This window comes from Melospiza melodia, chromosome Z, assembly GCF_035770615.1.
Source record: "Melospiza melodia melodia isolate bMelMel2 chromosome Z, bMelMel2.pri, whole genome shotgun sequence".
In the NCBI taxonomy this organism is placed as follows: domain Eukaryota; kingdom Metazoa; phylum Chordata; class Aves; order Passeriformes; family Passerellidae; genus Melospiza; species Melospiza melodia.
In genome coordinates, this window is record NC_086226.1 from 9,265,057 (window position 1) to 9,291,453 (window position 26,397).

The window sequence follows — 26,397 nt, forward strand, 5'->3', positions numbered from 1 at the left end:
GAGACTTTTCACAGCAGCCAAAGGGAAGTAGGAACATGAATCTTCTTGAAATTCACAGGAAGGTGACAACCACACTATAGCAAAAGTTAAAAAGGAAACCTTGGTCAGGAGTTCTCATGACAGCAGTGGGTTGTAGTGACTACATGACCATGTTCTGCTTTTAGACTCAGATTGTGGCACCCGTTCTTTACTTAACACCTCTTATTTTTAATTTTCCATCATGATGAAAGCATCAGGGAGTCTGTTTGTGCAACAAACATCCGACATGCCTTAGAACAAATCAAACCAGTAATAACAACACCAGGGAGGGCTGTCTGAATCCTAATCAGGAACAACAAACCCATTTTATACAGAGCTGTCTCTCCCTGGGGTCTTATGCTATTCCTTCATATGTTTCAGAGTGAAAGGCTGTTTATAGCCCCATAATAACATGTTTAGCATTAAATGTCAGGAAGCATCTGCTGGAATGTTTCTCAGTAGGAGACTTCTAAATTCTGCAAGTGAGTTTGGGTAGCTGTCCTGAATATACATGGGAGTTCCCTCCAGAGATTTAAGTCATGTCTTTGAAGGCAAGTTAATGCTGCCTTATTGCAAATATTCTTCATAGAATAGGGTTCTCAGTAAATGGTCAGGCTGAATATTCAACAGCAGACATTTTGTTCTTCCCTCATTTCAGTAGCATCCTCTCTCTGGCCCATGTTGTAGGCACCACTGGGAGATTTCTGTTGCTGTTATTTCTGACATGTGTGAAGGCACCCTCCCATGACATACTGGTTGCAGTCATAAAGCTGGTTTAAGGAGTTAACATCTGCCTAATCCTAGCACCACGGTTCATCTGATGTGGATTGTGACAGTGCAACCCTTTGTGAGACCCTGTTTTGAACTCAGTGGCTGAAAAGATGTATTAGGGAAAGAAAAAGAAAAAATGTGAAAGCCTTTATGTCTGATTTGTCTGACAATAACTTCAAGGACATAGCCAGAGCTCACCAGTTGTCACTACATTGTGCAGACATTACTTTAATGCCAGTGAGTCAGGTTATAGATTTATAGGATGGATTGAGTTCAAGGGATCTAAAAGATCATACTGTTCCAATTCATCCACCATGGGCAGGAACACCTTTCATTAGACCAGGTTGCTCAGAGCCCCATCCAGCCCTTGAACACTTCCAGGGATGGGGCACCCACAGCTTCTCTGGGCAGCCTGTGCCAGTGTCTCATCATCCTCACCATAAAGATTTTCTTCCTAATATATAATATAACCCTACTCTCTTTCAATTTGAAGCCATTCACCCTTATTACTATATGCCCTTGCAAAAAATCTCTCCATCTTTCTTGTGGGCTCCCTTCAGCTACTGGAAGGCCACAATTAGGTCATCCTGAAGCCTTCTCTTTTCCAGGCTGAACAACCCCCACTGTCTCAGGCTTTCTTCACAGCAGAAGTGCTCCAGCCCTCTGATTTTCTCAGCAGCCTCCCCTCTGTTCTGGCTCCAGCCGGTCCCTGTGGTTCCTGTGCTGGGAGCCCAGGGCTGGATGCAGGGCTCCAGGTGGGTCTCAGCAGAGCAGAGCAGAGGGGCAGAATCCCCTCCCTGCCCTGCTGCCCACGGGGCTCTGGGTGCAGCCCAGGACACGTTTGGCTCTCTGGGCTGGGAGTGCCATGGCTGGGCCATGTGCAGCCTCTCACCCACAGCACCCCCAAGCCCTTCTGGGCACGGCTGCTCTGGGGCTGCTCATGCCCAGCCTGGGCTGGCACCAGGGGCTGCCCTGACCCAGGAGCAGGACCTTGAACTTGGTTTTATTAAACCTTATAACGTTACCATGGACCCAACCCTCAAGCTTGTCTAGGCCAAAGGGGAACAAGGGACATAGAGGGGGGTTGCACCTTCTTTGACTTTCCTTTTCTCGTCAACACACCCATAGGAGCCCTTCCTGCCTTTCTCTGTGTGCCTTGCCATGTTCAGCTCCAGCTTTGCCTTGGCATTCCTTACCTGATCGCTGCAAAACCATACTTCATCTCCATACTCTTCCCAGCTCACTGCCCTTGCTTCTACTGCCTGTGCATTTGCTTTCCCTCTAGTTTGACCAGCAATTCTCTACTCAGCCATGCTGGTCTCTTGCCTTCCTTGCCTGACTTCATGCTCCTAGTGATTGCTAGCTCTTGTGCTTTATGGGAGATGTTCTTAAACCTCTGACAGGTCTGTTCCAATCTCTTGTCCCTATTGGCAATGTCCCAGGGGGTCTCCCTGAAAAGCTGGAACTTTGCTTTTCTAAAGTTCAGTTCAGTTCCTAACCTTTACCTCCTTGCCTGACCACATCCCCCAGGACTAAAACTCCATCAATACATGGTCATTGTGGCCCAGGCTGCCTTCACTCTGGATGTTCCCAATTACCTTTTTTGCATTGGAGACCAGTATATCCAGTACCACATCCCCTCTGGTAGGGCTGTCTATATCCTGGCTCAAGAAGCCATCCTCCATTCCATGAGTTTCCTGGATTGCTTACAGCTCCCTGTGCTCCCTTCCCAGCAGATGTTGGGGAGTTTGAAGTGCCCCAGCACAACTAAAGCCTACAAGTGAGATGCCTCCCATAGCTGGAGCAAGAAAGCTTCAACAACAGGCACCTCTTGATGCCTATAATAAACACCAGCCACAAGGTTCCCTTTGTTTCCTCCTTACTCACAGGCTTTCAGCTTGCTCATGGCTGTTCTTCAAAGACAGCCTTCATGCTCAATCCACCTCTTGATGCAGAGGGCACCCCCCTGCCTCTCTTTCCTGCCTTTCTGAACAGCCTGTATCCATCCACAGCTGCACACGGAATTTATCCCGCCAAGTTTCAGTCGTGGCAGCAAGGTCACAGTGTTCTAACACCACACTGGCTTCCACCTCCTCCTGTTGGTTGCCCAGACTGTGTGCACTGGTGTAAAGGCACCTCATCTGGGCTGCCAACTGTGTCGCCTTCCCAGGGCAACTCCCCTTAATTCCTGTGAGATAATTTCCTGGTGTTCAAGTGGAATACGGTAAGGGAAACGATCCAACCAAAATGCATTTTTAATTTTTTTTTTTCAAATCAGCTTCCAGTCTGTAGATGGGGGCAATGGAGAGCTTCTGACAGTGAGTTTTGTGTTCAAGGGGATGTCCCATGAAACTGCCCTGGTGGTTTGTAAGAACCTGTCTTGGTTTGCAGGAAGTTCTGTGCCAAACCAGTCTGAGGTTTGGTATCCCTAAATCAAAGTGTGCATTTCTCCTCACATCCAACCAATACATGTTCTTGAGACCCAGTTATGTATATCTGATGACCTTTATGGTCTTTGTGGCCTGCATGGCAAGACCCAGTGAAGGAAGGAGGGATAGTCCTTGCCCAAAATGTTGAATGAAATTGTGTGTTGATGAATGCATCTGTATTTCAGTGCCTGTTCTTTCATTAGATTTTATCCTTTCTTTTGGATATGTAGAAGTCCCAAACCCAAATATCTGCCACTTCATCTGTCAGTTGAAACAAAATGTTTTAAATCTAACAGCAAAAAGCTATTAGGCAAACATTCCTAATAACAATTTTGAGTCAAAATTGGGAACATATTGGGAATTTATTCACCATAGACATGTTTAAAGAAACTACAATTTTTACACATTTATAGACACTATAACACCCAAGATTTTTTTATAAACACTCCCAAAAGTCTGCCCAATTTATTGCATCATGGCATAGGTGTTTCGTTTCTACTAATTACTACCAGAGTATCTCATCTATCTTTGTTTAATGAATAACCCAAGTTTTATCCAGCTAAACAGTGCTTTATTAAATTCACTGTCCTGGTTAGACCATTACCATTGATAAGGTTTTCTGAGGTGTACAACCCTATGAAATCAGTCCCTTACTGCACCTGCAATGTATTAATCAAGTTTCCTGGGGTGTATAGACCTTTGATGCCTTAACTTCCTCTAGTTAACTTTATTGTTGTGTGACATCTAATTAATCTGTTGTTATATGATAACCATTAAACAATTCTCTATTGAATTTTGTCCTTCAGCTATTGATTAAGTTCTCTAAGGGGTATGGACCCATGGAGTTCCTTTCTGCAGGTGCAGTGAGGTAATTTCTCAGGGTTTTTTAATTGTCACTCAGCCAACGCAGATCTAAATCAAAACCAGCTAAAATTACAAATTCCTTAACTAATTAAACATAGTGCACTACAAAATTTTTAAAGAGTCACAAAGCTCCTGGCTAACTAAGATACAGCTCCCTGTCACAGTGTCATTCCAACATTTCTTATCCCAGGATGTCTGGTGTGCTTATTGCTGGCAGGATGAGCACCCACAATCGGTCACGAGAGGTCTGTCCATTGCCCTGCCTCTTTCCCAGCACAGGACAGCCCAGCAGGAAGCCACAGCCCGGCAGGATATTTCTAAGGTAGAAACCCAGGGTGAAGAAACTCCCTCGGTAGCTCTGAAACAGGCCCTGAACTCGCAGAGCATGAGAAAAAAAGGGTTATTGGTGAGACCCACAGACCACAGGATGGGAGAAAGCAGAAATGCTTCCAAAAAACGTTGTGTTTTGCAAAGGGGTCAACAACTTTTGAAAGAACTACTCTAGAAGAAATCTTCTGGGAAAGTGCTGAGGGTCCTTAAGAGAAGAGTAGATCATGTAAGCTGCTCTTGCAACACAGCTTTTTATCAGGCAGCAGCATGTCTTTCTTTTTGCCTTAAAAATTGCATCACTCTGAAACAGTAACTCCAGACGAAGGGAGTTCTCATGCTACAAAAACATTAATCTAAATCTGTGCTCTCGGCTCCAAATTGTTAACCATTGTTAATTTGAAGTTATTTTTACTTTAGTGACCAACACAGCACGGACAGGAAAGAATTGTAATTTCGTGTATCCTCCAAGACTAATTCTGAATGCTACATAAAAGTCTTCCTATCAGCTCGCTGACTCACAGCTGCAGGGCTTGGAGGTAAAATGCTAACAGGAGAGGCTGTCATATTTCCAATTCACTCTGTGGCACCTTTTTCCCTTAAGAAGACCTCCTGTTTCAATAATAGTGTCATGACCCAATACAATAACTGGAAACTCAACAGAAAAAAAAAGCTTATTCATTTGTGCCCAAAAGAAATGGGATTATTGCCATTTTGGGGAGGAAAAAAAAGTGTGTTTAACAGGACTTTGGGACAGCCTCTGCCTTTGTTACATGAAAGAGACTTAGAAGTTCTCATGTTCTGAGGCATCACTGGTGTGTCTCTAAATACCTTGTAGTTGGCAACGTCTCCTGTTTGGTCTCTTGATGAAGTGAAGAATTATTATTCCCTTTTATGAATAAGGAAAGAGAAGCACAGCAGCATTTATTGACTCATCTAGGATCTCTGACAGATGTGAGAGAGGATCTGAGTCTCATTTCAGTGTTGCTTGGGCTGTTATCCTTCCTTCTTTGGGTCGTGTCCACATGACCCTATTAGTCATAACCATGGCCCATTATCTACTGGGAGATCTTTAAATAAAATTGTAAGCTTTCACTGCTATGTTTGCAATCCCGTCTGCTGCTCTGAAAGCGAAAGAACAGATTTAGTTTGAAAAAGGCTGCAGGAAACAGTGGTACTGATGAATCTCTTTTCATTAACCAAGAACAGATAGAACAAAAAACGCCGCAAAGAGATAAGGTGGTTAAGGAGGTGTGAATTACCTTTTAGAAAGGCTTCTGATTCAATGATTTAGCATATTGGAAAGAATGTTAAAAAAAAAAAAAAAAAAAGTTTCTTTGAAAAAAATCGTCATCTATTTAAACCTGGCACTAATTCGAAATTTTTCAGGCAGAAGGTGTCATTAAACCTAGAAGAAGGTGGCAAAAAGACCTTAGAGCAAATGAAAGCTTGTGGATTAGCACTGGAAGTCTGCATTATCAAAATGTAGGAAAGCATGCAATACCGGTGTGGCAGATAAACGTCGTTACTTAGACAATTTAATTTTATTGCAAGTTTTCATATTGCACCTTATCACCGTTGTACTTAGGTGGTTTTTTTAGATTAGTTCCATCTCTTCTCTATCTCAGATTTATCTTTGTAAACGTTTTATTTAGTCTCAAGAGGGCATTAAAACAAAAAAGTGTGTCAAAAGCCGAACCTACGTGGTTTTTCCTCATAACCACGGAATCCAGAAACACGAATCAGGATCCTGCAGTACTCGGTGCCACAAACTCCTCAAACAAGCAGCCATCCCACAGAAGTTGGGTGCATTTTATAAGTCCTTATGGGAGGCAGTGAGATGTCTGACCTGTAAGAAAGAGCAGATTTTGGGACTGAAATCCTCCGAGTGCTATCCAAGAGGAGAAATCTGCCAAAAGCCGAGCTCAGGGCCTGCCTGGGCCGCACCACAGGCTGCATTTCCCCCACAGGGATCCCAGAGCCCTGCCCGTGGTGCACAAACCCCTGCAATACCTGGTGTCACACCCGAGTCCAACGATCAGTTTTTATTTACTCAGTGCTGCACGGTGCCACGTTCCGCCCACAGCCCCGGGAACTTTGCCTTTCCCCTCGCAGCCCTCACCGGGGCAGCCGGGCACCCCGGAACCCCCGGATCGCCTCAGCCTGCCCCGCACCCGGGAAGCGCGGTGCTCCCTCGCCGGCCTCGCCTCCCAGCCGTGTCCAGGGAGCGCAGCACACCCTGCGGCTCTTCGCATGGTGCTGGAAACAATCCCTTCTGTTCGGCGTGACGAACGGCTCCAGGTTGAAAACACGACGCAGAATAGCCAGGTAGGACAATTTCTTTATTTCTTCCCCTAAGAGAAGAATGTAAAAACTTGCACAGATACCCAGACTTCAGCTTTTGTGGTGTTTTCTTCTTCTTCTTCTTTTTTTTTTTTTTTTTTTTTTTCCCCTTTTTCATTCGGATACTGGATTATTACTCCATCTGTGAATGTTACTTCTCAGTAATGAGCCTGGTGTCAAAGTTTTCTTTTTGTAGTGCCAGCCCTGGTGTGTCAGCAGCACTCAAAACTAGAGCAAGCTGGGACCACTGCAACGTGGCTTTGGTAAAGCTCTCCAAAGTCGTTGGGAAAGCACATGTTCGTTTATTGGCTTTGGATCCAGGCGCCTCTTTTCCCTCTTCGTAAATTTCTGGGAAGAAAGAAGCGAGAGCTGGGCCTCTCCTCTGTGAAAGGCGCTCTGAGTTGTCCCTATCATTATTGCCAATTGCATTTTAATTTAACAATAAAGACACAAAACACAGGCCTCCGTCATGAAGGGGTTTGGAACTGACTGTCTCTGGAGGGCATGTGCCCTCTCTCAAACTGCTGGATGGGCCAATTAGCAAGTTGTTTTCTGGCCTGTGTGTGCTAAGTGATAAATGGTGTCACTGCCTTTAAAACTGGAGGGTATGAGACCGGGGTGAAGCATTTGCACCACTTGTTTAAGGCCCTTATTTAGAAATCACAGGACAGTGATTTCTCCTGGACAGTCTTTTCTTAGCATAGTTATTTTTGTTTCATTAAGCCAGTATGTGACACACTGCAAAGTCAACTCGTGGATGCCCGAAGACTTTGCAAAGTTTTTGCTAGAGGTAACACATCCAAAGTATCTTCTGCACTACCCCTTCCCACAAAATCCTTTCTCAGCTGATTTACTAAGTCCCCCAATGTTTCCTCACATCTGGCACTATTTTGACTCTCATCCCAGGAGTAAGATACTTTAGCATGTATTGAAGAAGGGCTTTCACCACAAAGCACTGCTCTTCTCTCCCTGCCCATGATCATTCAGGTATCCTGGCACCTGCAAAAGAAGCCTCGTGAAAGCCAGAAGGAGATTTTGCTAAATGAGGTCATGAGGGAAGGAATCTTTTTGTTTTAGGTAAAGAAAATTTGCAGAGATACTTAACTCTGCAAATAATAAATTACTTCAAAAACAGTATTGAAAGCAAAGGTGAAGACCATACTACTGGTGATCAGAGGCACTATTTTTATTTCTCAGCATGAACTTGGTTGCAAAGCATCAGAGGAAGGTAACGCTGCAATTCACAGTACTGAAGTAACTGTTTACTTCCTTTTCGGTGGATGGCTTATTTTTCTTAGTGATAAAAGCTCCCTGTAGATCTCAATTTAGTCAAATGTGTGACTTACTGCACTTTAGCTCTGGTTCTTGGTGTTGGTTTATTCATGACCTACACATTTTTGCATTACTGAAAGTCACTATTGCAGGCTTAGGCAAAACAAAGATCACTGGAAGGTAGGCTAATTTGCTGGTATCACAGTAAATCATGCTGTTTTGGTAACAGTATAGCTCTCTTCAGATCAGCCAGGAAACAACGCAGTTTCACTGGGAATAGCTCGTCTCTATCAAAGACAGATCCCTGGTTATGACCAGTCTGTGCTGGAGGGAGACTCTGGACTCACCTTCCACACAGTCAGATTGGCAGTGTTTAGTCTGGGTATCAGTCCAGCCCCTTACACTCATGGGTCCAGTCTGGGACCCATATAAGTTTTAATGTGCTCGGCGCTGGCTGCAGGAGGAGCAGGACTTTGTTCCTGCACACCTGTAAAGTGGTGTAGAGGTAAGAAGGAAAACCCACCTGGGTACCCGAGACTCATGCAGCAGGAAAAGTCAGAGGTGAGTTCTGCTCTACAGTCTGTAGACCTATACCTAATCTTTATGCATATTTAAATATTTAAAGGCGATTTTCACGCTTTAAAGGTGGAATGTTCTGATTTTGCCAGTGCTCCCAATGCCATACTCTAAGCAGGAGCAGTGAAAGGGTTCCAGACAGGGCTGTGATCCATAGATAAACAAGACTCCTTTTCCCTTTCCCTGACTCACTCCAGGGGCCTGTGCACCTCCTTGCCTGCCTCCATAGGTGATTCAGTGTTACTCCTGAATCCATGGCTTCCTTCCTGCTCTGTTATTCCGGTGGGTCTGAGTTTACTGGGATGTGCAGTTACTGCAGGTTGCAGTTTCAGTGGGAACCTGGGTTACCCACAAGTTTAATATTTAGATCTCCACTTGCTTTCCCCTGTCCTTCAGTAAGAGCTGCAGTGTGCGATTTGTACTCTTGTTGTCTTGTGAAATGCTGCCAATGCATTCCCTACCTGCCGTTTCGCTTCTTGGACAAACAAGACTTTGTTTACTTTCCCATCTTAAATGTACAGATTTGGCTTTACAAGAGTACAAAAGGTACAGGTGTGAGGGGAGCCAGAACAATAGTTTTGCTTAATTTATGCATGTTTGCAAGAGAGTGATGTCTTGCATTCCAGTTAGGATTGCTTTCCCTTGCCTTCCAGACCCCTCCACCCTTCCAGCCGTGTCCTCTGAGTGTTTTTCCCCGAGGGCTCTGTCTTTGCACTGGCTGGGATAGATGTATCCTAAGGGCTGCTCCCCCACAGCAAAGCCACCCAAATTGGAGTGCATCTCCTCCTGAGCTGCTGAATTTTTAGGAGCTGCTATATGAGCATAAACTGAATCTAATGCTGATTTATATTTATTTATTTATTTGTGGGACTGCAATCCATGACTAGCCCAATTAACATCCTGTTCAGCCCTACCTGCTGCAAGATCAATTGGTGCCTCAATGCCTGTGTCAGACTTTCAGGTACCTTTCAGGAACCTCCAGGCTCCACTGCCTGCAAACACACAGGCATCCCAGATTAAATTCACTGGTTTCCAGTGCTTTTCCTTACTACTATATCCATCAAGCAATTGGGTTTGTCTTTAAATTTATTTCTAATTCTAGGGCTGTTTCTCTTCATCCTGGTTTGCTCCTAAAGTGAATTATTTTGCCTCTGCTGCCTGGCCTTAACAGCTCCATAAATGCATTCCTTTTCTCCTCTTTGTGTGATGTAGAGCCTCCATGGAGGCCTCTTCTTGTTTCATTAAGAAGCAAAAGACTTGCAACAAAAACCAAAAACCTGAACAAAATTGTAGAACACTTGCAAGATCAGCTGCTGAAACAACTTTCCAAGAAACCATTAATCCCAAAACTTTCCACTACATCAGATATTGATTAATGAAGCAATATACACTTTGGTCTCTTTAAATTTCATGCCTCACTGGCATGATTGTCTCATGCCCCAGGCATTTTTGGGAGTCTCAAGGTATAGCTGTGTGAAACACAACTTCACCACACGCTAGAGAGATTTCCCAGCTACAGCTGGACACCAGACATTACTTTTGACTTTGTGTGCTTGCCACAGATTGTCATTCTCTGTATTGTCACCAGTTTCATTTCTGATCAGCCCTTGCTGCAAAGTTGTACTGCCGGTCGACTGGCCAGGCAAATGTGCTTTTCTTTATTTTGGTTTACAAACAGCATTTTTTCTCAGCATTTTTTGCTGGACTAGTGTAAATACACTCTTTCCAAATATGCTCTGCAAACTCACTTGGGACACTGCCTTTGACTATCCCCTTTGTGTTTCATGCTGTTTTTTTCTCCTATGGCCAAAACAGCAATGTGATTGTAGGAAAAAATTCAAGTCCTTGCCTGGGCAGACACCACCTGTTAAGCAGATGGCATCCAAAGAAACACTCAGACCTCTGTCTGACCTGTTTACATCTCTGTACCACTCTCAACCCCAGAGCTAATCCAATCATGCTTTTCTAAGAGAAATTATGACTTTCATTTGCTGACACAAAGCATATATTCTCTTCTGATTACACCATCTTTACAGAGTTTTTAGGGATTACACGCGTTTTCTAGTACTTGGCTTCACCCAGGGAACTTGGCCAGATACTAACAGTCCTTAGAAGACATTTCTGCTTAACTCAAGCCCTGTGAATATTTGCTGTCAAACCAGCCTAAGCAGCTACGTGGGCAGCTGGGCACGGGGGGCACCAGCAGCCCAGTGTGGAGCTGGGCCACAGGCAGAGCATTGCAGAGCTCTGCTTTTGAGATATGACACATCTGAAATGAGGAACATGTTTTTTTTTTGCCAGGATTCAAGGTTATAATCATAGGATCAATGAATGGTTTAGACTGGAAGGGACAATAAATCATGCATTTCCAAGGCCCCTGCCATGGGCAGGCACAACTTCCACCAGACCAGACTGTTCAAAGCCCCATCCAGCCTGGTTGCAGGGATGGGACATCCACAGCTCCTCTGGGCAGCCTGGGCTAGTGTCTTACCACTCTCACAGAAATAATTCTTCTAATATCTAATATAAACCTACTCTCTTTCAACTTAAAGCCATTCCCACTTGTTCTGTCACTGCAAGATTTTGTCTAAATTCCCTCTCCAGTGTTCTTGTAGGTTCCCTTTACATGTTAAGAGGCTGCTAAGAAAGTTGAAAATGAAGATTTGGAAATAATGGAACACAGCACAAAAAGAACCTAAAATAACAAAACACGCCCTGGAGATTTTGCTTAAGAGCACAGTTTCTCATTGTCTGCACTAATCCTCATGCAGTTTCCACCTCTCTTTCTATTATTTTAAGCTGGGATATCCTGTAATTATCTAAAGATTATCTATCTCCTTGTGGGGAGGAGGCACCAAAAATGGTTGAGCTTTTATGCTTCAGTGCCACATCAAGATAAAGGACCATGGGTTTTGTGGGTTTTTGTACTTCCTTATTAAGAAAACTACTTTCTTTATTTCTCCTGAGTAGGCATTTGGTGCTGCACAGTACTGTTGAAACCTTACTTCATTCCCTTTAGTCCCAGAGTCCTTTGATAATGTGGGGTATTTTTGTTGGGTGTCTTCATATAGTACATTACCAGTTTGAGGCTGTGTGTCATTGCCTTCTGGAGATACACCAATAAAGCCTTGATTACTCCATCAGAAATAGGAAATGCTGTCCTTCCTTATGAGGCCCACAATTTATTCAACCCTTAAGCAGCACATGAAAATCAGAAGTGGTATGACAAAGGGTAGCACTTGGAATACAGTGTTTAAATACCTTCCTCTTCCTTTCCCGTATCTCCTTGTTTTTAAAGGGATCTTCTGTGGTACTGCATCATATCCCAACACAAGAAATGGTAGTGATTAACCTCAAATTAGTTACACACCCTCACCCTTGTGGCTGTGTGCGCTGCACATTTCTCACTGGCTTAGCTGCTGCTGTCTCCTCTGGGCTCTCCTGAGCTGCTGGGTGAGGAGCATGCCCTCCTTCACTCTGCCATCACCTCCTGAGGGCCACAGGCACCCACCAGGCTGTTCCTCTCCTTCAAAAGGCTGCAGAGGGATTCACATGCACAACTTCTATCTCAGTTTACAGGAATTCACTGCCTAAACACTGACTGCCCATGTGCACGGAGATGGGAATAATACATGTCTTTGCTCTCAGCCAAGCAAGTGCAAAGGAACATGCTCTTCTGTTAAATACCTGGGGAACAGATGCAGGAACAATATAACATAAATTAAACTTGCACTGAATAAAAGCAAAGGCTGGCAGTGCTGGGATCTGGCACAGCTGTGGATATATATGGGTTATTTACTGCCAAGGTGGTGCTGCAATTTAAGTGCAAACTGTTGATTAAAATGTCATGCAGTTTCGTTGGGGAAATATCCAGGGAAATAAATTGTTTTGCACTTATTTATGTCATATTGTGTTAGCACAGATATTTTAGATTTTTGCTTAATTACCTAAAGTTTCACATTCCACAGGGGAGCCAACTTCTCTCTTGTCAAGGCTCCCTGGGCCTTGTTTTTTATGATGGCTATTTTTTTTTCCAGAGCATCCTCCATTGCTACCAGGCAGGGGTTTCCTTGTTCTACTCAAAGTTCACAGAACTTGAGTTCTGACAGATCCAGAAGCCAACTCAGTCCCAGTCATCACCACTACAAATTATTGTAGCACTACAGTATTATACTCCTGTGTGCTCACATCCCCTTTTGGGATCATGGCTCAATGGAATGCTGGTCCTGCTGCACATCCCTAAAGTGAACATCAGTTGGTCACCCCCAAGGCCCTCTGACCTCTCTGAAGTGGGCTGGCTTATCACAATCTAGCCATCAAAAACTACAATAACATAATAAAAACCTAATTATAGTAGTGTAGAATGATTCGGGTTGAAGGGACCTTAAAGATCATCTTGGCTCCAACATCCCATCATGGACAGAACACCTTCCACCAGGTTAATCTAGCCAAGCCTTGAACACGTAATTAATTCATTAAATAATGCTAGAAAAAAATCAAAAAAGATAATTTGATACTAGGAGTAATTTTGTGGCAGGCAGTAAGTTGCCTCCATATTTATCCTGGCAGGATAGATATAATTGTAACCTGGAAAAGACACAGTAGAGATATACATGCATACATTATGTTCAACTTGGAGTTATGGTTAAAATGCTTATGAGTATAATGGATGTGACATGTTATTTACAGGAATTCTCTCAGAACGTCACTAAGTCTTTCATGGAATGGATAATTGATCTTTAGAGCAATATGTAATGAAACCATGAAGAACCTAAACAAATCCCAGATGCTGTACAGAATGCAGAAGCCATCTACTCCATGCAGATCCAGGGACTTCCCATCCTTTCCACCCATACCTAGTGCAGAAAGGTGTGGAAGATTGTGGGAAGTCTCTGTAAAATGTGGAGGCATGGGTTGGATTTCCTCTGTGTGTTCAACCATGGGGTCCCACTGAGGGGTATCTGAATTCCTCAGTGGTTTGAGCTGGGTTTTTTGATGTGTATCTGAGGAGTGGACAAGTGGCAGCATCTGAAGTGTCACCACACATGGCATGTGTGTTTGTGGCAGCTGCTGCCTTGCCAGTAGCAGCCATGGTCCTTGTGCAACACCCCTGTTACAAAGGACACTGTCCTCAGGGGCTCTAAGGAGCTGGGCTGCCGCTTTGCCCTCAGCTATTGATTTTTTTTTCTATTCACATTCGTATGATTACCTTTGTACGAGCCCTCCCAGGCATCCCTCTGGGATTTCCCTCTTTTTCACTGGTGATGATTAGGAAATAAGTGTTAAAGGCAGTGTGGACACCTCTGGGGTTTGCTGGGCAGGGGATTGATCCCCGGCTTTGCCGGTGCAGCCGGGCACATGCAGTGTCATGGGCAAAAGCAAAACCACAGATTTTTATTGCAGGAATGTAATACTGACACAGGAGGATCTCCATCAGCTCTCTCCAATGTCTGTGTCCATCAAGTCACTCAGTTCCTCACTGGATCACAGAGAACATTTCAGACTTCTCTCCTTGCAACAGAATCTTCCCTCCCAGAGCAGTGAAATTTTTGGCCAGGATGGAGTTTGTAAACACAAGATCCCAAATCTGGTGGGAGCTGGACTCAGAAATGAGGTAGCCTTGGGCTTTGCTCCCTGCAGAATTGATTTTCTTAGGCACTTTTTTCTGCTCTTCAGTGTAATCTGAGCATCTGAACCCCTGGTTTTTTGACCAAAAGGTTTTCGGCTCCATCTCCTAAGGGTGGCAAAGGCGACACCTAAGAGACATTATTGCAATTTCTGTTTTAAAACATCAGATGATATCACATCTGCAGGGGTTGGTGCCAGGAAGATGAGATCAACAGTTTCCAGAACAAGTTGTTGCTTTCTTTTTAAAGACAAGAGTCTGGGCTTTTTTTTTTTTTTTTTTTCTTTATTCTTTCTCATTATTTTCTTTAGCTGGCCATTGTTTGTTAAGGGCTTGGAATACTGGGCAAGGGGAATTGGTGGAGAAAAGGCATCTCTAGCCACACACTCATCCTTCCCTGCTGAAGGTAACTGGCACACTACCATATCCTGATCAGAGTGACTCAGGTTATTCCACACACATTCACAGAAGCTATTTTGTGACCATTTCCATGTGGTGTGTACTGGGACAGCTCACAGCTTCTGGAGTAACTGCTGAAGTTTGGGAATACTTCTATATGAACCTGCTAGAGCTGCACCACAGATTATATCCAAAGAGATGGATGCAAAGGTAGGAATCCAGAACACCCCTTCAAATTGGGTTAATTTGGAATTCCTTGGAGGAGTGGTAAAATGAGTTGAGCTGAGTAGCTCCCAAAAGGCAAGGACAGCTCTAGAACAACTGGTCACTTCATGACATTACCTTCCTCTCCTATTTCATTTTCCACCCACAGGCAGGTCGTGATAACAACACCACATAGGATTTAGTTTTCCCTTCCTCTGCAGAGTTGTGGTGTGCATTCTACCAGTAGGATCCTCTACAGAGATCAAGAAAACTGCCACTTTATGTGTTATACAGCTTATTTTGGAGTCCTTGGTCTTTTGTTATGATTGTGCTGGTGTTTCCTGGACTACAGCAGTTTACAACTTGGATGTTCTACTTTACTGTTTGTAAAACAATTCTCTCATAGCCAAGGAGTGGACAATAATGTCCTGGTTTGTTCCTTTCAGTCCGGTATTTTTCATGCATCTTACTCTGACTTTTAGCAAGAAGAGAATACAGAAAATCTCTCGTTGGAAAACCATCTGACCCCTTGGACCTATTGCAGGTGCTCATAATAACAGATGTTTCAGGTGTCCCCACAGTGAAGTGAGCTACTCATCCCTCCCCTGTGCAAGGAGCTCCTCACTGGTCAGGACTAGTGGGGAAAGTTGGGACAAGGGAAGTGTAGGCTGTAGGAGGTAATTCAGTCATCTTAGGCTAACCCTTGGGGGTTTGTGAGGAAGCCCTCCAGAGCCATGCAGAAAGGTTTGTTCTGGAACAGTGACTGGCATGGGTAGGAACTGAGCGATGCCCTTGTGCTGTTCTGGGAGATGGAGATGAGGTTGGGTGGGTGGAAGTGATCCCTGGAGATTGCATCAGCTCTGGGCTTGGGGGATGAGCCCAGCGTGGCTCGTCAGAGAGTGGTACCATCACTCATCTGCAGATGAGTGCAGATCAAACCTTGCAGTTCAGGAGTGGCAGAGTGCAGCTAAGAGAGTAAAGGAAAGCAAAGACCATCAGTGCTCCTTTTGAAATATATTGTATCATTGGGAAGGCATCAAGACGAGCAATTTTAAAAATCAGTAATTTTAAAAATTGAATATCATAGGGAGAGAACTCTCCTCTCTCAAGGACTGGCATTTGATTTAAGTCTACATTGTGGGATGCTCCAGGGTGTGCTTCTCTTTTGTTTCTTTCCTATCCTCTAGTTTGCTCCAGTTGCTCAAGGGCATATTAAGACATTCAAAATGTTTCTAGGTCACCAGACACATTTGGGTTCTGGGTGCTCCTGAGATAGTCCTCTGCTCTGTCAGCTTTGCTGTTTGAAGGAAGACCAAATCTAATCTGGAGAGTGGGCTGAGAGCATCCTTTAAAAACAGTGTTAGTGTGGCTTCAGTTCTGCATCTTGATTACAGTTGAAATGCTGCAGAGGCTGAAGGAATGTAGTCACTTTCCCAGATTAAGTCAGTGGGTAAGGTCGTAATGGCATGAATTTAAATCCATCCCACCCTAGTTAGACCTCTATGACTAGTGGGCACTGGGAAAGTGGAGGATTTAAGGGTGAAGGGGCATGGTATGGAGGAGGCTCCTTGGCCAGGAAGACAGCTCATTTCCTGGAAAAACTGCAGATTTAACTTCCCACCACTGTGGATCATGGCAAGTGACTGCTACCCTATTGCATCTGTCCAGCTGAATCTCTGCCCAAACCATGCAGGCTTCAGGGACACTCAAACACACAGCATATGTGTACACCCTTTGTACAGGAGGTGAAATTTCAGCAAGTGCCACTGCAGGCCGCAGTGCTCCCTGGCATGGAAATCCTTAGCAGATTTCCCTGGTTTGGAAATCTGCTAAGGAGGATACAAATCATGTGGAGATTGTGAAGATGCTATCCAGGGAACAAAGTGTAAGGCAAGGACAAGAGAACGCAGAGCTGAGCTCATAACCCTGAGTCACTCCTGCTCTTCTGAGTGCTCCGTGCTTCCATGTGGGTTAAGCTTCCCTGCGTGAGGAGGTTCACTGGAGTCCACAAGGAAAGCATAGCTGAGGGAAAAAGTCACAGTCAATGTATGTGAGATGGACTTTCAGTGCCAAGAAAAATCATAAAACAGCCTTCTAAACCCTTTGTTATTTTAAAGTCTAAACAAGACCCAAGGCTGGGTGACTTTATGGTTGGTTCCAGTTGTGTGTCAAATTAAGTAGACAAACCTAACTCTAAGAAAGAAGAAATTACTGTGGCTGAGGCCAAAGTGGTAACATTTAAGTATAAAGACAGCAGCAAAGAAAGCAGAAGTTGTGTAGAATGACTCGTAGTCAACTAACATTAAAATGTCATGAAGAAAAGCAGATGAAAGTTATAAGAAGGAGGAAAATTCCAGAATGAGGTAAAACCAAGGGGTTCTCCAAATATGTAGAAGGATCAAAATTAATCCAGATCCTTGTACTTTTTCTTGCAGGAAAAAATGTGATACTTGGGCTGTTGCTGTTGAAATGAGGTGTGGGTGGCAAAAAGAAAAATGGCTAGTGCAAGGGGAATTTCTTTTCCAGCTGGATGCTGTCAAGGTCATAATCATCTGAAAATGACCTGGATCTTCAGGACATCAGTCCTATGTGCCACGTCCCATGTTGGCTGTTAGTATGTGTGTCCGAACTAGGAAGACAGTTCAGCAAGCATTGTCTCAAATTGGTGTAGTTGGAATATCCCTGAAGTCATAGTAGAGGGCACAGACTCTATTTCATCTTTCAGAAATTGCTTATGGTGTTAAGAATGTCCTCTTCATTGCCACTCTGTTCCTTAACCTCCATGACCAGCACTGGAGCACTACCACTGCAGCTTCCAGAGTCCTCCATACCTATCTATCCTCTTGACTACAGAAAATTTCATTTTGTAGAAAATACTCTTTGGCAAAGCCTTGACTCTTTGTGTTACTATAATTAATCAGCTGATTAATGCATTCAAGTGGGTAGGTATGAAATTAATTTTAACAGTGTTTATGAATTTCCCTGTAGGAAAACTCAGACACAAGTACACGTAGAAATGCTGAAGTTTCTTGTGTTGTCACAATACATGGAGATGTTCCTGGCAGGCATTACTGTGAACGTGACTATGTAAGGAATATGGTGCTTTAAAAATAATTCCCATTCACAGGTATAGGGAAGCTAGAAGTGGATTAAAGTTGTAGTTGCCCCAGTTTTGGTCTGGAAGATCAGAGCAGCTGGCAGGTAAAATACCAGGGGACTGGCATATAGGAGGGCACTGTATTGTGAAAAGTCCCACACCTTGGGGAAAAAAGTGAATGTTTTGTTTGTTAAAGTGGGAAAATGAGGTGGGAATGTTGGAAGGCTCATGAGAGTGCTGGGGGGTTCTGGTGAGGAGGGTCCCTGTGACCATGGTGTGGTCGGGCAGGTGTCCCAGAGCGCAGGGGAAGGTCATGCTCTCGGGATGAGCAAGCAATTCGGTGCCGAAGCAATCCTCTGGCTGGCTGGAGGAAGCCCTGTGGTTGAGTTATGCAATTGTGCTCTATGAGGCTTTTCTCTGCAGAGTTTTTTCTACTCACAACTTTGGAAAGTGGGTGAGGTGGAGCCTTGGGATCAGCTTGTAGGACTGTGTCTCTGGGTTTAAGGAGTCCTGACCAGCTCCGGTGTTACAGACACAGAGAGAGGGGCTGCTGCTAAGAAATGGATCCCTTCTTAAGTTCATCCTTTTTGAAAGCAATTTGATATGTTGGACTCTTTTATTTGCTTGCTTTCTTTTTGAAAGCTTCCGCGTCGGCAGGAGGTAGGTAAAGCAAGCAGCTGTTTCCTCTGGAGTTAATTGGGGTTCCCCAAGCCTAGGTGCTCTGCTTTTCTGCTTTACTCCTTTACTCCTTCACAGTTTGTAGCACTGAAACATTTTATTTTTAAGGGAGCTACTACACTCTCCCTCCCTACAGGAAACAGAATATAAAAAAAGAAAAAGGGGAGGAAAAGAAAAAAAAAAAAAAGGAGTTGGCAAGGAGCCAAGCCCAGTGACTGAAGTAAGAAGTAGGGAACTTGGAGTAAGTGTAGTTGCCGGGACATTGTATGTCAGAGCGAGTCAGCGGCGGATTTTAAGGTGTCGGAGAGGACACGCGATGCCCATCGCACGGCGCAGATAAGGTTTGCGGCCGTAGGTGAATGTCCTGGCGCTGCGACTGCGAGCGAAGCCGTCGGTCTTGGGAGGGGATAAAGCTGAGTGTAAATGAGAAGAGAGGAGTGCACCGGAGTGCTATGGAGGGCGGCAACTTTGTTGCTGTGACTTTTACAAGCCTTCGAGGGTAAGACTGAACGCGTTCCTTCCGCTCTCTCGTTTTTCCTGCCGGTTTCGGGGTGGTGCGCGGGGGGACAGAAACTTGAGGGGGTTTTTTTTTCAGACCCAAGAGTTTTGCGGAGCTTAATCAAAGCGCTCGGGGTTGAGCTTTGCCTACGGGCGAGCTGGGAGACGTCTGGGTGGAGTGAGCTGAGCTGTGCATGATTCCGAGCAGCAGCAGGAGCGGGAGCAGCAGCAGCCGCCCGGGGAAGCGGCTATTGTTTGTTCCAGAGGGATCAGCCTGCCTTTCTCTTTGGGAACCCGCTCCGCCGCAGCCACAGCTGTTGATCCGTAACTTGAGCGTCGCCGCTGCTAACCCACCCAGAGGAGCTGAATGCAGTTTTTTGACTGCTACCCCGGTGTCAGTTTAAAGAGTGTTTTAATGAAGACAGATGGAGGATGTTGGATCATTACTTTAAGACGTGGCAGATAACAGACTGAGACTGTTTCCCAGCAATTACAGCTAATTGCATTGGCACATTGGAGTGTAGGGGTGGGAGCGCGGAGTTCCATGGCTTTCTGTATATATAGATTGGAACAGCACCAGAAAATAGCTGTAGGGCTGGCTCACCTCATCCACAATACCTGTTCAGGTGTGGAAAAAGCAGGGAGGTTTCAGGGATACTTTCAAACTCGTCGCACCGAGTCAGTAGAGCTAAACCAGAGGGTACCCTGCTTTTGTAAACCCTGATGGCAGGAGTGACCACTTACAGTGCCTTAAACTTATGCCAGGTTTTAATTTTGCCAAATCTGATTTCAGTCCTGAAAAAGAGTAGTTTTTGGATTCAAAACACACATTTTGGTTGTCCACTCTGCAGCTCACTTTCTGTGTTTGCAAAGCAGGGAGTGGTACAACACATGGTATTCCCTGTTTTGCTCTTGAGGTATTCAAACACAAGAGGATGTAAGGAGGGGTGGAGAAATGCAAATAGTAATGTAGTTCAGTGCTGAAATTAATGGCTGAAATTTTTGCGTCTTCTTTTGGTAAGGAAGAGCAAATGCATTGTTCTCTTTGGAACCAAAATTTGACAAATTTGACTGAAACAGTTAGTACAGCTTCAGTTCAAAGGGGCCTCTTGGCAAACACGCCTTTGTGTGGCACATGGGAAGCTCAGTTTGTGCCAGGTGTGCCAGGCCTTAGTGCTGCTTTACCAGAGCCTTGGCAAACACTGCTCTGTGATGTCCTCCTTTTGCAGTACCCGTGAGTGACTGTAACTGTCCAGCTCCAGCACAAGGCCATGCATAAAACAGGGAGATTGAGGACCTGATATGTTCTAATTCCCTAGTATTTTCTCAGATGTGCCTCCAAATCCAGCGTAAAGTGATACATGTTCAAAATTTAGGGACTGAGATCTTGTATTTAACATCATTACTCCACCAAGAGCAATGAGTGGAGAAAAGAGGTTTTCAACCTTTTTTGTCATGATGCTTACTCTCTGGGATCTGTTTTCTCATATGTTGAGTTATTGGTTGGAAATTTAGTACTTTAGCATGAAAAATAATAGAATTCTAAGATCAGTGGGTGTTTGTGATCATTACATCATCTAAACAGAAATTTTTTTAAAAACTCAAACTTTTGTGCAAAAACTGACCTGACCTGAAAAGGTGAGTGGAGGCATGATACGCTTTCTGAATCTGTACCTGCACAGGGTTGTTTAAAGTTTTTTGTGCATACACATACCACAGGATATTTGGTGGCAAAACTGACTGGAGAAATCTTGTCCTTCTGACTAATTCTCCTCATTTCTAGGAGCTTGCTTCTCATACTTCAGCACAACTCACTGCCTCCTCAGATCTGATATGACCACTGCTTGGGCAGGAATTTCAGTCTGTACTGAACTACACCCCATGATCTGGATTAAAATAAACCTTCCAAAAATGATTGTATTTAACATGGATCATTTCACAGAGTCTGGGAATGAAGTGATAGGAACAGAGGCACTAAGTATATTCTAATTCATATTTATCATTGAATCTGATGTATCATATAGCTTTGTCCAGAGAAACAGGGCCAAGAAAAGAGACATGTTTTCCATCCACAACATCTGCTCTGCATTCATCCAGCTTGTGCCCTGCCTTTTGTCATTTTGCCACTCAAGGCTGTGGTGGTGGGAAATGCCTCCCTCCTCCTTCAGTTTGCAGTACAGCCCTCAGTGAACCTTTGCAAAGCCCACGTGTCGTAGCTCATTGCAACTTACCCCTCATGCAGGAGGAGCTTTGCAGTTGTGTTCTCAAGCCAAATAATTGAATTGTGGAATGGTTTAGGTCGGAAGGAACCTTAAATACTGTCCTGTTCCAACTCCTCTGCCATGGGCGGGAACACCTTTCACTAGTCCAGGTTGCTCAGAGCCCCATCCAGCCTGGCCTTGAGAATCTCCAGGCATGAGGTACCCTCAGCTTCTCTGGGTGGCTGTGCCAGTGTCTCATCATCCTCCCAGTAAAGAATTTCTGCTTAATATCTAATAAAACCCTACTCTCTTTAAGTTTGAAGCCATTCACCCTTGTCCTGGCATTACGTGCCTTGCTGAAAGTTCCTCTCAAGTTCTCTTGTAGCCTAAGTACTGAAATTTGCTCTAAGATCCCACCAAACCCTTCCCTTCTTCAGGCTAAACAACCCCCATTCTCTCAGCCTTTCCTCACAGCAGAGCTGCTCCATCCCTCTGATCACCTTGGTGGCTCCTCTGTGCTGGCTCCAGCAGGTCCCTGTGGTTCCTGTGCTGGGAGCCCAGGGCTGGATGCAGGGCTCCAGGTGGGTCACAGCAGGGCAGAGCAGAGGGGCAGAATCCCCTCCCTGCCCTGCTGCCCACGGGGCTCTGGGTGCAGCCCAGGACACGTTTGGCTCTCTGGGCTGGGAGTGCACACAGCCAGCTCATGTTGAGCTTCTCATCCAGCAGCTCCCTCAAGCCCTTCTCCTCTGGTCTGCTTTCAATCCATTCCCTGCCCAACCTGTACTTGGGATTACCTTGACCCACCTCACTTCTACCTCTCTTAAATGAGGCAGAATTTGGGTTGTGAGAAAACATCACTTTCCTATTCAAGATCTGTCAAAGAAGCTTCTCATTGTGGCTATTGAAACACGCAGAGCTCTTGATCAGACTGTCAGCAGCCATAAAGCAGGTGGACTGTCAATATGTGGATTATCACACATTGCAGATGTGTGAGCAGCAGAAAGTTCATAGAGCCCCGTAGGTACAACAGTTTTCTGTGGTGAGAGGGGATAATTTATTTGTAGCTTGTACCCCCAATTCCCTGTGAGAACTGGAAATTCAAACTTTAAATAATTTCTGCTATAGGGCCTGAAAACATGGGGAAGCAACACGTTGTCCTGTTAAGCTGAGGGGCCCTACATGAGTGCTCAAATACTCTGAGCCCCAGTTGATTACTGACAATGCTGTGTACCTGGAGTAAAAATAAATGAAGCAAATCCAAAAATAATCAACTGAAAAGTGGAACAACAAAGAGTCCAGAAGGGCTGACACAGACTGTGGAAAGCAACTAGAGGAGACTGAAGCAGTGCTTCACTTTGCCTGACCATAGCTGGTGCCAGGGAAAATTAACACAAACAGGAAATTGCCTTTTTTTCTGACTGTAGAATGTTTTTTGTGTGTTTATGGGTTTTTAATTAATTCAGGAAAAGGAGGCCATGAAATTGTCCTACCAAAATTTGAGAAGTACTTAAGCCACAAAACAAAAGATATATGAGATAACTTTTTTTCCCCTGATAATTTTAAATTTTTTTCCCCTGGAAAGCATAAAGAGAAATTAAAACTGTAATTAAAAATAGATGTGAGTGATAGGAGGCTGATGACCCATTCCACTGCAAGTCTGGAGTGGAAACTGAATCTCAGATTTAAAAATTAGGAAAATAAAGAAAACTGAACAGGGGCGTGAATTTTGATTATGTGTGAAATCTGTGGGGGAAAAAATACCCAGAGGGACATTGTTGATAAATTCAAGTGCAAAGATGTTGGACCATGCAGGTAGAATTGAGAGTCTAAAATAACCTAAGGGAAAAAAAAAAAAAAAACGGGCTAAAAGGCAGGAAGAGGCAAGGTCAGCCAGGAGAGCACATCTGTCTGCACAAGCTGTGATAAGTGAGACAGACGGGAGCAGTACCTGTGGCTCCACCAAAGGGGACAATTTCACCATTACTTGCTTGTGTTTCTTTTCACACTGACAGCTGGTGGTCAGCGAGCTCTCAAACTGAAAACAGACACCTGTGTGTGACAGTGCAGAGTCACAGAGGGGGTGTGAGCAGGCAGCCTTGCACAGAAGCCACAGCCCTCCTGAGAGTGGCTTTCCTCTGTAAAGAACTATGGGGATTAGATGTGTGAGTCAATAACAAAGCAGTAAAGGAAGATATTTGCAATATTATGAAAATAAAGGGTACACCTCAATGCAATAGGGGTGTGTCCAGCCCTTAATGCCATCATCTGTGTGCCCATTGAATACTGACACATTTTCAAATGACGTTGTGGTTTGGGCAAGTCAGGAACTGAGTTTTGCCTAGAGGATCAGGTCAGCTTGGGAAGGATTCATACAGAACTCCTGGGATTTAACTAAGTGAGCAGGTATGCCAAGAGTGTGTGGTGGTAGTGATGTGTTGGAGAGGTAATTGGTGCAAATGGATGTGGCAGAGTTATCTCCCGTCTGCCCTAAAAGGCAAAGGTTTGTGAGAATTGAAAGCCCATAAGGGTATTTGTGCTGCCATGATGATAATTTAAATTTACTGCTGAATGAAGACGTTCAATGCATGCAATCCTGATTTAATGCACTGAGAAGCTGTGGGAACTACATGCTTTCCATATCAAAATACTGTATTGTTTCAGTCTTCTTGTCATGCTGCAGTCCCACCAGAAACCAGGGTTCAAAGAATCACAGTAATTAACAAAAGCCATGTGTCAGAGCTGAAGGAAGTTTCAGGTTTTTTGTTTGGGAGATGTGAAAGTCTATTGTTTGTTTCATGTTATTACTGATGAAAGAAAGCTTATAACCACCTTCGCTTCTCTGCTCCCCCAAAAATATAAACATCCTTTTTTCACCCTCTGCTGAAATTATATGCCTTGTTAATTGAGTACACAGCTGGGAGAGGTTTGGTAGCTGAGGATTGTTTTTCTAAAAAGTTTGGAAAATACATGAAGATCCAGGGTTCATATGGGTCATGTAATCATCAATATGATGATTATAACCAGTTAACCTTTTGCATATTTGTGCTGACAGTGAGGAGTGACTTTTGTTTTTCTGAAATGTTCTGCAAATACAGCAACATCCAGAGTTCATGTGGATCATGTAATCATCAATATTTTGATTACAGCCATCCTTGTGCAGCCAGGATTACCAGATCAGGGATTATCAGATCTGTGACTCCTGGTGCTTCAGGAAATCTGAGGTCTTTACCTCTATGTGTGTGAGGAGTGTCTCACTCTTCCCACCATCTTATGGGGAACTCTCTGTCCTTGTTAGTAGGGTTTTGTAAGACATAATAGTAATCCTAAAACATGGAAGAAATATGTTGAAAGTGATAGACTGAGGTCAGGGATGGAAAGTAAGTTTGGTCAGCAGGGTCAAGAAAGCTTTAGATTGTGACATTGCATATTTTAACTTTAAGTGGTTTGTCTTCATGGGCAGAGAAGTTCTGGGGAGAGGTGGTACCAAAGCACTTGTCACGATGAGCAGAAACAATTGGAGGAGTGAATAGAGAAAGGACATCTTCCAAGCAGAGTGGGCACAGCGAGGCTCCCAAACCCCTCACTGAATTCAGATTCATGCAACTGCAGCTGCTAAATATAGCTTTGCTGAAGCATCTGGAGCACAAGTTTGGCATATGTGGGGATTGTATGACTCTCTCAAGTGCCTCAGCTTGCCTCACTGACCACTTAAGCAACTGCTACAGTGTTCCTGTTGATTCAGGCTCCTCGTCACAGAGCAATGCCAGCTTTTCTCATGTTCACAGCTCCTCTAGGTTGTCAGCCCCAATACCACCTTCAAAGCCTTTAAATAAACTTGTCTGATGATTGGGACACTGAAAATTTCACTACCAGCCAGTTTTGATGTGTTGTGTTTTTTTTTGGTTTTTTTTTTAATGCTCTATTCCTCTCCTATCAGGACATATTCAGAGACTGAAATGCATTTCTGGTGCCTGGCCTTAGCTTCTGGGCCAGGCAGTTTGCAGCCAGCGGAGGAGAAGTTTTATTGTGCCCCAAACATGCAGGATGACCAGGAATGGACAACTGTGTGAGCCAGCACGTGTTGAGCAGCAGCAGATTTACAGGAAACCAGTGCTTCCCGCTGCTTCCTCCTCTTCAAGGAGGCTGGTCTTGCTCTGGGTAGACACACAGTTCCTCTGTACCTAAAGTACAAGCTCTGGGTGTGTATTTCTCATTTTCATATGGCACCAATGTAGTGAGAACGTCCCTTTCAGCCTCTCCTCCACTGGCCCCTTCTTTGTGCCATGTCAGGTGATTAATTGACCAGCATGTCCCAGGTAAGGTAGCCCACTGATGCAACTTGAAAACTTAAGATTGTTTTGTATTTTAATGCATTCTAGATGATAAACTGTGTCTGCTAGCCACAGTGCTCGGGAGTTTGTTTCCCCCATTTATTTGGCATAGAATGACATGTTTGTGCTGCTCTATGTGTTGTGAATTGCCTTCTCTTTTCTCTTGCAGAAGTTCCATGGAGTTGGACTAAAATAAAGTTTTGGGATGTCTCTATTTGGATTAAAATTTGGAAAGAAGAAATTGAAAGGTGAGTGTGGTCTGTTAATGCCATTTTCATGGGAGCAAAGGAATGTAAATACAGCACATGTGCAAGTCCCTGAGCTCCTGTTTGAGAGCATGTCTGGCCCAGAGCAGGTGGGAGAAAATACACTTTCTTTCCTTTTCCTGCATTTATACTGCCTTGGAGGAGTGCTGCAGACTGGGTGCTATGGAATGGGGGGACGTCTGCAACAGGACCAGCTACAGAGTTTGTGCACTGTCGTGACACATGACTGCCTTGGGGAAGTTGGGTTTTGGTGGTTTTTTCTTACAGGAATCCTTTGCGGGAGTGGGTGGATGAGCAATGCACATTGCGAAGGTCCAGTGCAGTCTTTGGATGGTGAAATGTACTAGTGCATCTCAAATTCTGTGTTCAATTTTGAGCCCTTGACAAGAAAGACTTTGAGGTGCTGGAGTGTGTCCAGAGAAGGGAAAAGAAGCTGGTGAAGGGTCTAGAGTACAAGTCTTATAAAGAGCAGCTAAAGGAGCTGGGGGGTGTTTAAC

General features: G+C 44.4%; 1 protein-coding gene across 4 annotated transcripts in view; it reads left to right on the forward strand.

Annotated features, from left to right (window-relative positions):
• The first annotated feature begins 6,600 nt into the window (after nt 1-6,600).
• LOC134432513 (phospholipid-transporting ATPase ID-like) overlaps nt 6,601-26,397 on the forward strand; it is an 85,701-nt gene continuing 65,904 nt past the window's right edge. Inside the window, exons 1-2 of one of the 4 annotated variants that reach the window (XM_063181348.1) lie at nt 6,601-6,737; nt 25,804-25,882. In XM_063181348.1, coding sequence (XP_063037418.1) covers nt 25,840-25,882 — 43 coding nt within the window. In that variant the 5' untranslated portion in view covers nt 6,601-6,737; nt 25,804-25,839. Of the gene's footprint in view, nt 6,738-18,367; nt 18,587-18,804; nt 19,104-25,598; nt 25,620-25,803; nt 25,883-26,397 lie in introns of those variants that run through there. The other 3 variants (XM_063181347.1, XM_063181346.1, XM_063181349.1) reach the window with 3 other exon arrangements.